The sequence below is a fragment of the Oncorhynchus mykiss genome, chromosome 12, assembly GCF_013265735.2.
Source record: "Oncorhynchus mykiss isolate Arlee chromosome 12, USDA_OmykA_1.1, whole genome shotgun sequence".
Classification (NCBI taxonomy): domain Eukaryota; kingdom Metazoa; phylum Chordata; class Actinopteri; order Salmoniformes; family Salmonidae; genus Oncorhynchus; species Oncorhynchus mykiss.
Genome location: NC_048576.1, coordinates 28,329,269 through 28,342,041, shown reverse-complemented (window position 1 = coordinate 28,342,041; position 12,773 = coordinate 28,329,269). Strand labels below are relative to the sequence as shown.

Sequence of the window (12,773 nt, the reverse complement as noted above, 5' to 3'; positions counted from 1 at the left end):
AGGTGTATATATACTGAGATCATGTGACAAATCATGTGACAATTGGGGCGGTAGGTAGCCTAGTGGTTAGAGCGTTGGACTGGTAACCGAAAGGTTGCAAGATCGAATCCCTGAGCTGACAAGGTGAAAATCTGTCATTCTGCCCCTGAACAAGGCAGTTAACCCACTATTCCTAGGCCGTCATTGAAAATAAGAAATTGTTCTTAATTAACTTGCCTAGTTAAATAAAGTTAAAATATATTTTTTAAATCTCTGGAAGACAAACTAATTTCCCTGTATTTAGCACCATACATCATTCCTTCAATTATGACCAGTTTCCCACTCCCTGCTGATGAAAACATCTCCATAGCATGATGCTGCCTCCACCATGCTTCACTGTGGGGATGGTGTTCGAGGTGTTGGGTTTGCACCAGACAGTGTTTTCCTTGATGGCCAAAAAGCAAATTTTTTGTCTCATCTGACCGGAGTACCTTCTTCCATATGTTTGGGGAGTCACCCACATGCCTTTTGGAGAACACCAAATGTGTTTGCTTATTCTTTTTTTATTCCTTTGGTTGCCTCTCTGATTAATGTCCTCCTTGCCTGGTCCGTGAGTTTTGGTGGGCGGCCCTCTCTTGGCAGGTTTGTTGTCGTGCCATATTCTTTCCATTTTTTTATATTGGATTTAATGGTGCTCCGTGGGATGTTCAAAGTTTCAGATCTTTTTTTTACAACCCAACCCTGATCTGTACTCCTCCACAACTTTGTCCCTGACCTGTTTGGCAAGCTCCTTGGTCTTCATAGTGCCCCTTGCTTAGTAGTGTTGCAGACACTGGGGCCTTTCAGAACAGGTGTATATATAGTGAGATCATGTGACAGATCATGTGACAATTATATTGCACACAGGTGGACTTTATTTAACTAATTATGTGACGTTTGAAGGTAATTGGTTGCACCAGATCTTATTTAGGGGCTTCATAGTAAAGGGGTTGAACACATGCAGCCACCACTTTTCAGTTTTACATTTCTTTGCATTTTTTGAAACAAGTATATATATTTTTTTCATTTCACTTCACCAATTTGGACTCTTTTGTGTATGTCCATTACATGAAATCCAAATAAAAATCTATTTTATTTCCAGGTTGTAAGGCAACAAAATAGGAAAAATGCCAAGGGGGGTGAATACCTTCACAAGACAGTGTAACTCCCTTAGCCAGGTAGTGGATCAATACTGTACCTCACATTATCCACTGCTGCAAGGCAGTGTAGCTCTGGGTGAGTGAATAGTTACATTTTAATCTGTAGCTAGGGTCAAACACCAGTGTTAAAGTTGACTTCTAATACTGACTGAATCATTAAAAATGCATAATACACAGTAAAACTCTGTTAGTTAAACATTTAAGCCCACAATGATAACTATGAAGTAATAGGCAATCTGTGCTCGGGTCATCTATGATAAGGTGAGACACATTCTCTGTCTTAATGTCACCCTGACAAACAGCTCTAGATTAGACACTTTCCTCCATGGAAAGTTACTGGTTTTACGAGTGTGGATAAGATAAAATGGGACTTTGTACTATTTAATGTATCAGGCAGAATGCTCAACATACTAGAGCCAGAGACCAGAGGTTGAGCCTTGAAGGACAGAGTAAAGGCAGTGCAAACACATCCATATCCTCTGAGATTAGTGAAGAGGACTTAGGGCACCGAGCTGAAAAACAACTCTCTAGGAATGAGAGACCCGTTTGGATGTTTGGTCATGGAGAAATACAAGTTTATTGTCTGTGTTCTTTCACGCAAACACACACACTAAGTTCACACACACGCACTCATGTGACACACGCTCCTGCACCAGTGGAGGCTCCTCAGAGGAGGAAGGGGAGGAACATCTTCCTCAGTGAATTTCATGATAATAAAAAGTGAAATAAGTGTTTGTTTTTTAAAATAAAACTATACTAAATATAATCACATCACCAAATTATTGATAAAAACAGGTCTACAGTAGCCTCAACAGCACTCTGTAGGGTAGCACCATGGTGTAGCTGGAGGACAGCTTACTTCTGTCCTGCTCTGGGTACATTGACGTCAACACAAAACCTAGTAGGATCATTGTTCTCACCCACTTCCATAGATTTACACAGTAATTACAACAACTTCCGGAGGATGTCCTTCAACCTATTAGATCTTTGGAGCATGAACTGACATGTTGTCCACCCAATCAAAGGATCGGCGAATGAATCTAGTACTGAAAGCATAAGCTACAGCTATCAAGCACTGCAGTGCATAAAATGTGGTGAGTACTTAACTCGGAGACAAAGACAATAGTTGAACAAATTAATTTATTCATAAATTAAGAAGAAGCGCGCGCGACAAACCACCCTTGCTGTCTCTGCCTGGCTGGTTCTACTCTCTCCACTGAGATTCTTTGCCTCTAACCCTATTACGGGGGCTGAGTCACTGGCTTACTGGTGCTCTTCCATGCCATCCCTAGGAGGGGTGTGTCACTTGAGTGGGTTAAGTCACTGACGTGATCTTCCTGTTCGGGTTGGTGCCCCCCTCGGGTTCGTGCCGTGGGGAAGATCTTCTTGGGCTATACTCGGCCTTGTCTCAGGGTAGTAGGTTGGTGGTTGAAGATATCCCTCTAGTGGTGTGGGGGCCGTGCTTTGACAAAGTGGGTGGGGTTATATCCTGCCTGGTTGGCCCTGTCCGGGCGTATCGTCGGACAGGGCCACAGTGTCTCCCGAACCCTCCTGTCTCAGCCTCCAGTATTTATGCTGCAATAGTTTGTGTCGGGAGGCTAGGGTCAGTCTGTTATATCAGGAGTATCCGGTGTCCTGTGTGAATTTTAAGTATGCTCCCTCTAATTCTCTCTTTCTCTTTCTCCCTCTCTCTTTCTCCCTCTCTCTCTCTTCTCTCGGAGGACCTGAGCCCTATGACCATGCCTCAGGACTACCTGGCCTGATGAGTACTTGCTGTACCCAGTCCACCTGGTCATGCTGTTGCTCCAGTTTCAACTGTTCTGCCTGCAGCTATGTAACCCTGACCTGTTCACTGGACGTGCTACCTGTCCCGGACCTCCTGTTTTGGACTCTCTCTCTACCGTACCTGCTTTCTCTAACTCTGAATGATCGGCTATGAAAAGCCAAATGACATTTACTCCTGAGGTGCTGACCTGTTGCACCCTCTACAACCAGTATGATTATTATTATTTGACCCTGCTGGTCATCTATGAACGTTTGAACATCTTGGCCATGTTCTGTTATAATCACCACCCGGCACAGCCAGAAGAGGACTGGCCACCCCTCAGAGCCTGGTTCCTCTCTAGGTTTCTTCCTAGGTTCCAGCCTTTCTAGAGATTTTTTTCCAAGCCACCGTGCTTCTACATCTGCATTGCTTGCTGTTTGGGGTTTTAGGCTGGATTTCTGTACAGCACTTTGTGACATCAGCTGGTGTAAAAAGGGCTTTATAAATACATTTGATTGGTTGAAATTTGATTGATTGATTGGCTGGGCATGGCTCCCCAGTGGGTGGACCTATGCCCTCCCAGGCAAACCCATGATTGCGCCCCTGCCCAGTCGTGAAATCCATAGATTAGGACTTAATGAATGTATTTTCATTGACTGATATACTTTTATGAACTGTAACTCAGTAAAATCTTTGAAATTGTTGGATGTTGCGTTTATATTTTTGGTCAGTATATATATATATATATATATATACACACATACAACGAGTTCTTTGTATGTGGCTGCTATGAAAATAAACTGTGTTTGCGTCTGATCAGGGGTGTGATTCTGATTCATCTGAATTCGTCTGATTCATTGTGCTGATTCTGTTGAAAACATTTCTTAAACGGAAGCAAACAAAACTAAACAGGGACAAACATACCTGTCTGTCACATTGATTACTCAACATTTTCTGGACCTAGTTTGTCAATGATGCCTGTTGGAGGATTAACAGCCCACTGGGCACAGACGTGAATTCAATGTCTATTCCACGTTGGTTCAACGTAATTGTGTTGAAATGGCGTGGAAACAACGTTGATTCAACCAGTGTGTTCCCAGTGGGAGAATACTTACTTACAGGCCTGCAGCCATCAACCATCAGCTTCCATTAATCTCAACTACACTCATGTACTGAGGTCACTGCTAAATCCATACTCTCCACTGTAGTCAATAGACAATTACACCCTCGTGCTCTAGTCAGCTATTGATTAACAGCAGAAGAATGATATTCAATATCATTCATGAAGTTGAATCATGGCGTTTCGAGTATGAGTAATACATTCTGACTCAAATAATGGCAAAATAAATTATAATTCCAATTGACACACAGTGATAGACATGGAAAAGCAGAATCGATAATTCACACACATCACACCAAAAAGGGTACATAAGTTGAAACAATCAACAAACAGTCAAGGAATCATCAGTGCCGAAAGGTAATTAGTGTTACGTTAAAGTGATTAGAAAAATCTTGCTGATAAATTTTCTTCCGTTTCACAACTCTCAGCCATAGAAAACAGCAAGTGTAGTTCACTGTAGCATCAGTAAGGTCCATGTGAACCTGGAGTATATCCTGAGACAGGTTTATAGCTTCATAAGAGGTTGCAGTGTGAGTAAAAGGCATTCTTCATAAAATATGTCACAAATATAGATTTGCTCAATACTGTTTCAGGGAAACAATGATCCAACGCACGTTAAGCTGACAGCAGTCCAATGACAGCAGATATCACATATAAAAACCTTTCTTGCAAGCCTTCCATTCCCTGCCAGTGTTGTAGGGTTCACACCAGTCTCATTGTCAGGTCCAAAAGACATGCTGAGCATCCCTGGATGAGAGCAGCTGTGATCATATCACGGTCTTGCTTGCTGGGAGATGGAGAGTAGAAGGAACATGTTCAGGAGTCACATTACTAATAACACCATCCTGCTCAATCCTTATTCTGACAGCTAGCTATAATTAGGTTTCACAGTTATAAGTTGAACTAATGATACTATATGTAAAATATCAAAATGAATATAAGTGCCCTCTGAAGCAGTACAGATGAAAATGAATTGAATTATTGATAGAATTCCACCACAGTGCTGAGGTTGTCTGAGCATGTGTCTTCCCAGTGGTCCTGGGTGCTCCTTTCCCTACCTGCATCTTACTGTAGACCCAGGGCAGCAGGCGGCTGACACGACTGTAGACCCCCGGCATGTTCCTCCTGCCGCAGCCTACCCCCCAGCTGGTCACCCCCATCAGGTACCAGCGCTGGTCTGAGTCCTTACACACCAGAGGACCTCCACTGTCCCTCTAGTGGAGGAAGGGGGCGGTAGGGGGAGTGGGAGATGGAAATGGAGATGAGAGGAAGAGGGAGAGAAGAAAAGGGAAGGAGGGAATAGAGCGACACAGGATGAGATTTGTGGACATCATGTAAGAAGCTGTGTGGAAGTAGCTACTGTCTGTGGTTCTCTGATGGGTCCTAGTGTCCTCTTCACTCACCTGGCAGGAGTCCTTGCTTCCCTTCATATCTCCAGCACACAACATGTCTTGAGAGACCTGACCATTGTAGACTGTGTTTCTGTTACATACACTGGAGTCAATGATGTCCACAGTCACCTCCATAAGACTTGTGGATCCACGGGCTGAACATAAAGCAACAAAGACAAACAGATATCACCATACAGAATATCACACCAGATTGTTTTCTAGTCCTTATTTACATCACATATCATGCTGCATTTCTATTTCCTCTCCATGTTCACCCCAATGGCAAACAGAACCTAACAGTCGCCCCCCTGTGCCAGTCCCTGTGACTCTCACCTGTCCCCTCTGTTGTCCCAAATCCAGAGGTCCAGCATTTTGTCCCAGGGGAAACGGTCTTGTCATAGGCAGGCAGGCACACAGGCTGGATGCTGTCTGAAACAACACACACGCATGTTAATTATGACGATCAAAAATAATAGTGACCCAGTATGGTGTAATGTGCATCATTAATCACGTAATATTGTTAGGTTAAAGGTGAACTCACTGGAGTAGTCTACATAATGTGTGAGTTTAAGCAGGGCAATGTCATAGTTGTTGGTGTTATCATCATAGCTCTCATGGACAATGATCTTCTCCACCATCTCAGGGACAGGCAGCATCGTCTGAGAAACCATGCCCATGTACAAACGCCAGTTATTGGGCACCAGGTACGATGAGTCTTTCCTAGAGATAGAAGAGTTGTTAGGTAATTTACCTCTTCACTGATAACTGTTTTAGCTATGTTCATCGTAAGCACTGTTCAGTCTTAGCTAGCTCACTTCGGTTAGCTTTGTTCACTTCCAGATCTGTTCTGTCTTTGCATCTGTTCTGTTATAGCCCAGTTATTTTGTCTTAGCATTGTTACATTTCATGGCTATTCTATATGTTCTGTTTGATAATGTCATTACTGTTCTGTTTTACATTCTCTCTGCACAGCTCCTTGTCCATTGTCTGCTGTGGTGTCTGCCGTACTGACCTGGGGAAGCAGTGGGCTGCTGTCACCACAAAGTCAGGAGCCACCAGGGTGCCTCCGCAGGTGTGAAAACCCCGAAAGTGGAGGCTGACCTGCCAAGGCCAATCGCCCAGATTCGCTGCAGAGCCCCCTATGATTCTGGATGATTGCTGCCGGCCACAGTCTACCATGGGGACAGAGAGAGGGAGTAAGTCGGTCTGTAGTCCTAATACAGTATGGGGATTTGTATTTGGTCCTCTGTTCATCAGGAGAGCTAGAGGAAGCTCTATCCAGCCTTAAAACACCACTGGTTGCCTTTGTGTATGAATTGTGAGAATGTAAAGACAGTTACTCACTGATACACTGCAGGGATACAGTGTCCTTGTTGAGGCAAGATGAGCTACTGAACACAGACAGAAACGCACAGTTCAATCAGATCACCAATGAGATCACGTTTTATTTGCCTTCTAATGGTCTAATGGTGACATTTTTGGCTCTGATAAATAATCTGAATATATACACACACAAACAACAACAAAATATATATATATATATATATATATATATATATATATATATATATATATATAAATAAATAACAATGATTTATTATTTATTTATATATTTGTTTGTGTGTGTGTATATATTCTGATTATTTAGGAGGTGCTGCAGCATCCCTACTTCCCGCAGCTATGTACACAACTTGGCATGTAAATGATTACTCAGTGTGTGACATATGCAAAGGGCTGTTGAGTGTGTCCAGGAGCACTCACTTTACTGACACCTTTCCCTGGATGGTGTTGCAGGTCTGCCCTGTCACAGTGAGAGTGGTAGAGGACCCATCTTTCACACTGCTAGTGCTATGACTCCTAAATAAATAGATGCAGGGAGAAGTTCATATACACGTCCTCACATCACTACCTCACACCACTAAACCCATTGATTATTGGTTATTGTACTGCAATATTGAGGGAACTAGCACACAAGCATTTCATTCACCTTTTATACATTCATTAACCTGTGTACATTATGAATAAAATGGGATTTGATTTAGATTTATTTGATGGGTATGGTCACACAGGTTTGCACAGTTCAATCTTTAGACCAAAAGAGGGCAGCAAAACAGTGGAGGATCTTACGCTCTGAAGCCTAGTTGTGCACAGGTCTGGTCAGCCAGGCCCTTGTTCCAGCCACTGTAACATACAGGGAGGAAACTACCAGCGCTGTTTGTCTTCACCTGGAGAGCCCCGTTCGACCCGAACCTTACTGGATAATACACAGGTACATCACTCAATTAGAACATCACTGGATCACACAGATACATCCTTCAATTAGAACCTCACTGCATCACACAGATACATCTTTCAATTAGAACATCACTGGATCACACAGATACATCCCTCAATTAGAACCTCACTGGATCACACAGATACATCCCTCAATTAGAACATCACTGGATCACACCGATGTATCACTCAGTTAGAACATCACTGGATCACACCGATGTATCACTCAGTTAGAACATCACTGGATCACACAGATGCATCACTCAGTTAGAACATCACTGGATCACACAGATGCATCACTCAGTTAGAACATCACTGGATCACACAGATGCATCACTCAGAACATCACTGGATCACACAGATGCATCACTCAGTTAGAACATCACTGGATCACACAGATGCATCACTCAGTTAGAACATCACTGGATCACACAGATGCATCACTCAGTTAGAACATCACTGGATCACACAGATGCATCACTCAGTTAGAACATCACTGGATCACACCGATGTATCACTCAGTTAGAACATCACTGGATCACACAGATGCATCACTCAGTTAGAACATCACTGGATCACACAGATGCATCACTCAGTTAGAACATCACTGGATCACACAGATGCATCACTCAGTTAGAACATCACTGGATCACACAGATGCATCACTCAGTTAGAACATCACTGGATCACACAGATGCATCACTCAGTTAGAACATCACTGGATCACACAGATGCATCACTCAGTTAGAACATCACTGGATCACACAGATGCATCACTCAGTTAGAACATCACAAATCCATTACAGATCCAGAAAGGATCCTTCTGTTTTTGTTACTGGCAACAAAAACTAGGTGATAGCTATTGGAGTACTGACAACAATTGGTCTCATCACTGCCCAGTTTGCATTCCTGTCGGCCATCACACTCCACAGTGTTGGAGGGACAGCTGTCTTTCTCCATCTCGCTGGGCTGGTAGGCTTCACTGCTGCTTAGGTGACCAGACACCAGGGATGGACCGTAACATACTGGACAGAGGTCAAAGGTCAGAGGTCAAAGAGAGAGGCCATAGGATATCCAGAGCCATGGAAGCCCCCATGTTAGTATACCAAAACAATGCAATATCATACCAGGTATATTACATTCACATCATACCCTTAATATGGAATTTATGATTTTGGAAATAGATGTTTCTGTCATAAATTCTGACATATTGTATTGTTACATTATGTCAGTGTTAAATTATGTTACATTATGTCCACATAATTGTACTGTATGGGTTCTCTGTAAGTTATTGGTCCAGTTACCCCCCAGCCAGAGAGCAATAACGAGGAAGACAAGCAGTAGGGTGGCTTCTCCTGATCCTCTGTAACAGTGGGAACTGTTCTCACACGACAAGCTTTTCTTACGACGAGGGGCTGCAGGGGGGAGAAACAGAGACATTTTAGGTTCAGAAAGAGAGAGAGAGATGGAGCCCTCTCATAGAAAGAGTTGTAGTTATAGTTAGGGGAAGGAATATATATTGAGGATTGAAGAAGTTAAAGGGAATGTGAGGAACTTACGGGCACTCTGAGAGACATGGATGACATTTGCATGTGGCATCGACTGGTTGATGTGGTAAGGTTGGGAGGGGGTGTCAGACCACCCTCTTGTTCCCACCAACTCTCCATACTGAGGAGGAGGCTGGGTGGGCACTACTGCTAAGTAGTATGGGGGTGGTTGGTCACTGTTCTGTGGAGAGAAGGGAGTCAGGTAGGTTTTCATTGGCATTAGTAGGCTACGTACATGATCAAATTCTAAACACAGGCAGGACTTCTATGATTACATCTGAAGTTTAACTCTAGCCCAAAATCCTACACGACCCTGAACTATAAAAGACACAACTAATGAAATATACAGTGCATTCGGAAAGTAGTCAGACCCCTTACTTCCTGAATGCACTGTATGTACAGTTACAGCTTTATTCTAAAATGGATGAAATAATTTTTTACCTCCTCAATTTACACACAATTCCCCATAATGGCAAAGTGAACTGGGAGACTAGTCAGGATTGAGGGGAAGATGAACGGAACAAAGTACAGAGAGATTATGGTAGAACATTTACAAGATTATGTTATAATACTGTTTAAGCATCGATGAGTACTCTCTCATCGATGAGTACTCAAGCCTCTGGAGCTTGGCGCTAGCAATTGATTTGTGCTGGCTTGGTGGTAAAACCTACAGCCTGCGTTCAATAGAATGAGTTGGCCTCTGTGTGGCCCCAGATAGAGATAGCCTGAAGGAGTAGAACAAACCCCTCTTTGTCTCTAATCATCTTTGCATCCGAGACACTAAGCTGGGGGGTAAAACAACACGTGGTGCACATAACTCACAAGATGAACCCAAGATAGCTTATGATGCCCCAAGATGCTGGGGAGGGGTGGAACCAGCCATGACTAAGCATTTTTAGTGTCAGCCATATAAGAACCATGATTCCTCTGTAGTTGGGCTCTAAACGATCACCGTTGCAATTCTTAATCAATAAAAAATATTGATTGTTTGAAGAATTAATAAGTCTCTCTCACTTAATAAATAATTTTACACGACAAGATTCTTGATGAAAACTTGTCCAGAACGCTCAGGACCTCAGACTGGGACAAAGGTTCACCTTCAAACAAGACAATGACCCTAAGCACACAGACAAGACGACGCAGGAGTGGCTTTAGGACAATTCTCAGAATTTCCTTGAATGGCCCAGCCAGAGCACGGACTTGAACCTGATCGAACATCTCGGGAGAGACCTGAAAATAGCTGTGTAGCGACGCTCCCCATCCAACCTGACAGAGCTTGAGAGGATCTGCAGAGAAGAATGGGAGAAACTCCCCAAATACAGGTGTGCCACGCTTGTAGTGTCATACCCAAGAAGACTTGAGGCTGCAATCGCTGCCAAAGGTGCTTCAAAAGTACAGAGTAAAGGGTCTGTATACCCATGTAAATATGATAATTATTTTTATAAAAATCTGTTTTTGCTTTGTCATTATGGGGTATTGTGTGTATAGATTGATGAGGGACATTTTTTTAAAGTCCATTGTAGAATTAGGCTGTAACGTAACAAAATGTGTCAAAAGTGAAGGGGTCTCAATATTTTCCAAATGCACTGTATATATGGCTGCATTTCAGATACATTTTTGAACATTTTAATGTTGCAGTGATATGACTTAGGCCCAGCATTTGAGCGATGATGATTTTGATAGCAAGCCCTGAGCCCAATGACTCGACTACCCCCACATGAAGAGAAAGCAAAATGCTATTTTTCAGGGATTCACAAGGATCATTTCAATTTCCTGAGTGATCAAGTTAAGATCCAACATCTGATATGCGGAAGGTGTTTTTATAAGTCCATGGCATATTCTTCACAATATTCTAACACACACACACCCATCAGCATCACAAGCATGTTGTAAGTGTTGTTATGGTAGTGTGAGCAATGCTGAGAAGTGTTGCACCAATACGTCTATTCAGTGGATCCAAACCAACAATCTACTCAGTGGATCCAAACCAACAATCTACTCAGTGGATCCAAACCAACAATCTACTCAGTGGATCCAAACCAACAATCTACTCAGTGGATCCAAACCAACAATCTACTCAGTGGATCCAAACCAACAATCTACTCAGTGGATCCAAACCAACAATCTACTCAGTGGATCCAAACCAACAATCTACTCAGTGGATCCAAACCAACAATCTACTCAGTGGATCCAAACCAACAATCTACTCAGTGGATCCAAACCAACAATCTATTCAGTGGATCCAAACCAACAATCTATTCAGTGGATCCAAACCAACAATCTACTCAGTGGATCCAAACCAACAATCTACTCAGTGGATCCAAACCAACAATCTACTCAGTGGATCCAAACCAACAATCTACTCAGTGGATCCAAACCAACAATCTATTCAGTGGATCCAAACCAACAATCTATTTAGTGGATCCAAACCAACAATCTATTCAGTGGATCCAAACCAACAATCTACTCAGTGGATCCAAACCAACAATCTACTCAGTGGATCCAAACCAACAAACTATTCAGTGGATCCAAACCAACAATCTATTCAGTGGATCCAAACCAACAATCTACTCAGTGGATCCAAACCAACAATCTACTCAGTGGATCCAAACCAACAAACTATTCAGTGGATCCAAACCAACAATCTATTCAGTGGATCCAAACCAACAATCTACTCAGTGGATCCAAACCAACAATCTATTCAGTGGATCCAAACCAACAATCTACTCAGTGGATCCAAACCAACAATCTATTCAGTGGATCCAAACCAACAATCTATTCAGTGGATCCAAACCAACAATCTATTCAGTGGATCCAAACCAACAATCTATTCAGTGGATCCAAACCAACAATATATTCAGTGGATCCAAACCAACAATCTATTCAGTGGATCCAAACCAACAATCTATTCAGTGTATCCAAACCAACAATCTATTCAGTGGATCCAAACCAACAGTCTATTCAGTGGACCCAACCCCGAATGGCAAATAACTGGTCAGTGAAACACAACTGAATTTACTAGCAAACATTGAAAGCCAAGATACAATTACATGAATACAAATGTATATGCCTCAAACTTATACTAATCTCACATTTAAATTTTTAAAAATGCATGGTCTATCAGCCATACCAGGCACAAAACTAGATCTGGCAATGTTTTGTTCCCAAACCAAGTAGGAACAAAAGTAAAAAGATCAATATTATCCAATAGACGTGTCCGATGAGTTATAGAAGAGAGTAAATCCAATTACCTGGTCATGCTCCATCTGTGTGTGGAGGCCTGTGGTCTGAGGTGGTCTCACTGGGGTCTGGGCCACTTCTACAGGAGAAATCCTATAGCTTTGTGAGTGTCTGTCCAGTCTCTGTCTGTTCCACAGGCATTGGAATCCAATCCTCTCTCCCTCCACCTCCTCCTTTCCTCTTCAATACTGGCCCAACTGGTTCCACCATGGAAAGTGGGTGACACGCGCACAGCAGCCAGACACACTTAACTTTTTG

At 42.7% G+C, this 12,773-nt stretch overlaps 1 protein-coding gene across 2 annotated transcripts; it reads right to left on the bottom strand.

Annotated features, from left to right (window-relative positions):
- Positions 1-4,282: 4,282 nt before the first annotated feature.
- LOC110537345 (transmembrane protease serine 13) lies at positions 4,283-12,678 on the bottom strand. Of its 2 annotated transcripts, none has more exons than XM_021623299.2 (13): positions 12,527-12,678; positions 9,288-9,456; positions 9,033-9,143; positions 8,604-8,753; positions 7,582-7,708; positions 7,216-7,311; positions 6,799-6,845; positions 6,467-6,626; positions 5,996-6,174; positions 5,788-5,883; positions 5,467-5,609; positions 5,122-5,277; positions 4,283-4,850 (listed from the first exon to the last, which is right to left on the bottom strand). In XM_021623299.2, exons 1-13 carry the CDS (start codon positions 12,539-12,541, stop codon positions 4,836-4,838), a joined length of 1,464 nt encoding a protein of 487 aa, XP_021478974.1. In that variant the 5' UTR covers positions 12,542-12,678; the 3' UTR covers positions 4,283-4,835. The 2 variants fall into 2 exon arrangements, with proteins under 2 accessions (XP_021478974.1, XP_021478975.1); XM_021623300.2 differs by having other exon boundaries at positions 6,799-6,842.
- Positions 12,679-12,773: the final 95 nt, after the last annotated feature.

Bases quoted from the DNA above. Each gene is read 5' to 3' on its own strand.
- LOC110537345 (XM_021623299.2), bottom strand. The intron at 7,312-7,581 runs GTAAGATCCTCC...CTATTTATTTAG, and splicing joins GCACAACTAGGCTTCAGAGC to GAGTCATAGCACTAGCAGTG. The intron at 6,846-7,215 runs GTGAGTGCTCCT...GTCTGTGTTCAG, and splicing joins CAGGGAAAGGTGTCAGTAAA to TAGCTCATCTTGCCTCAACA.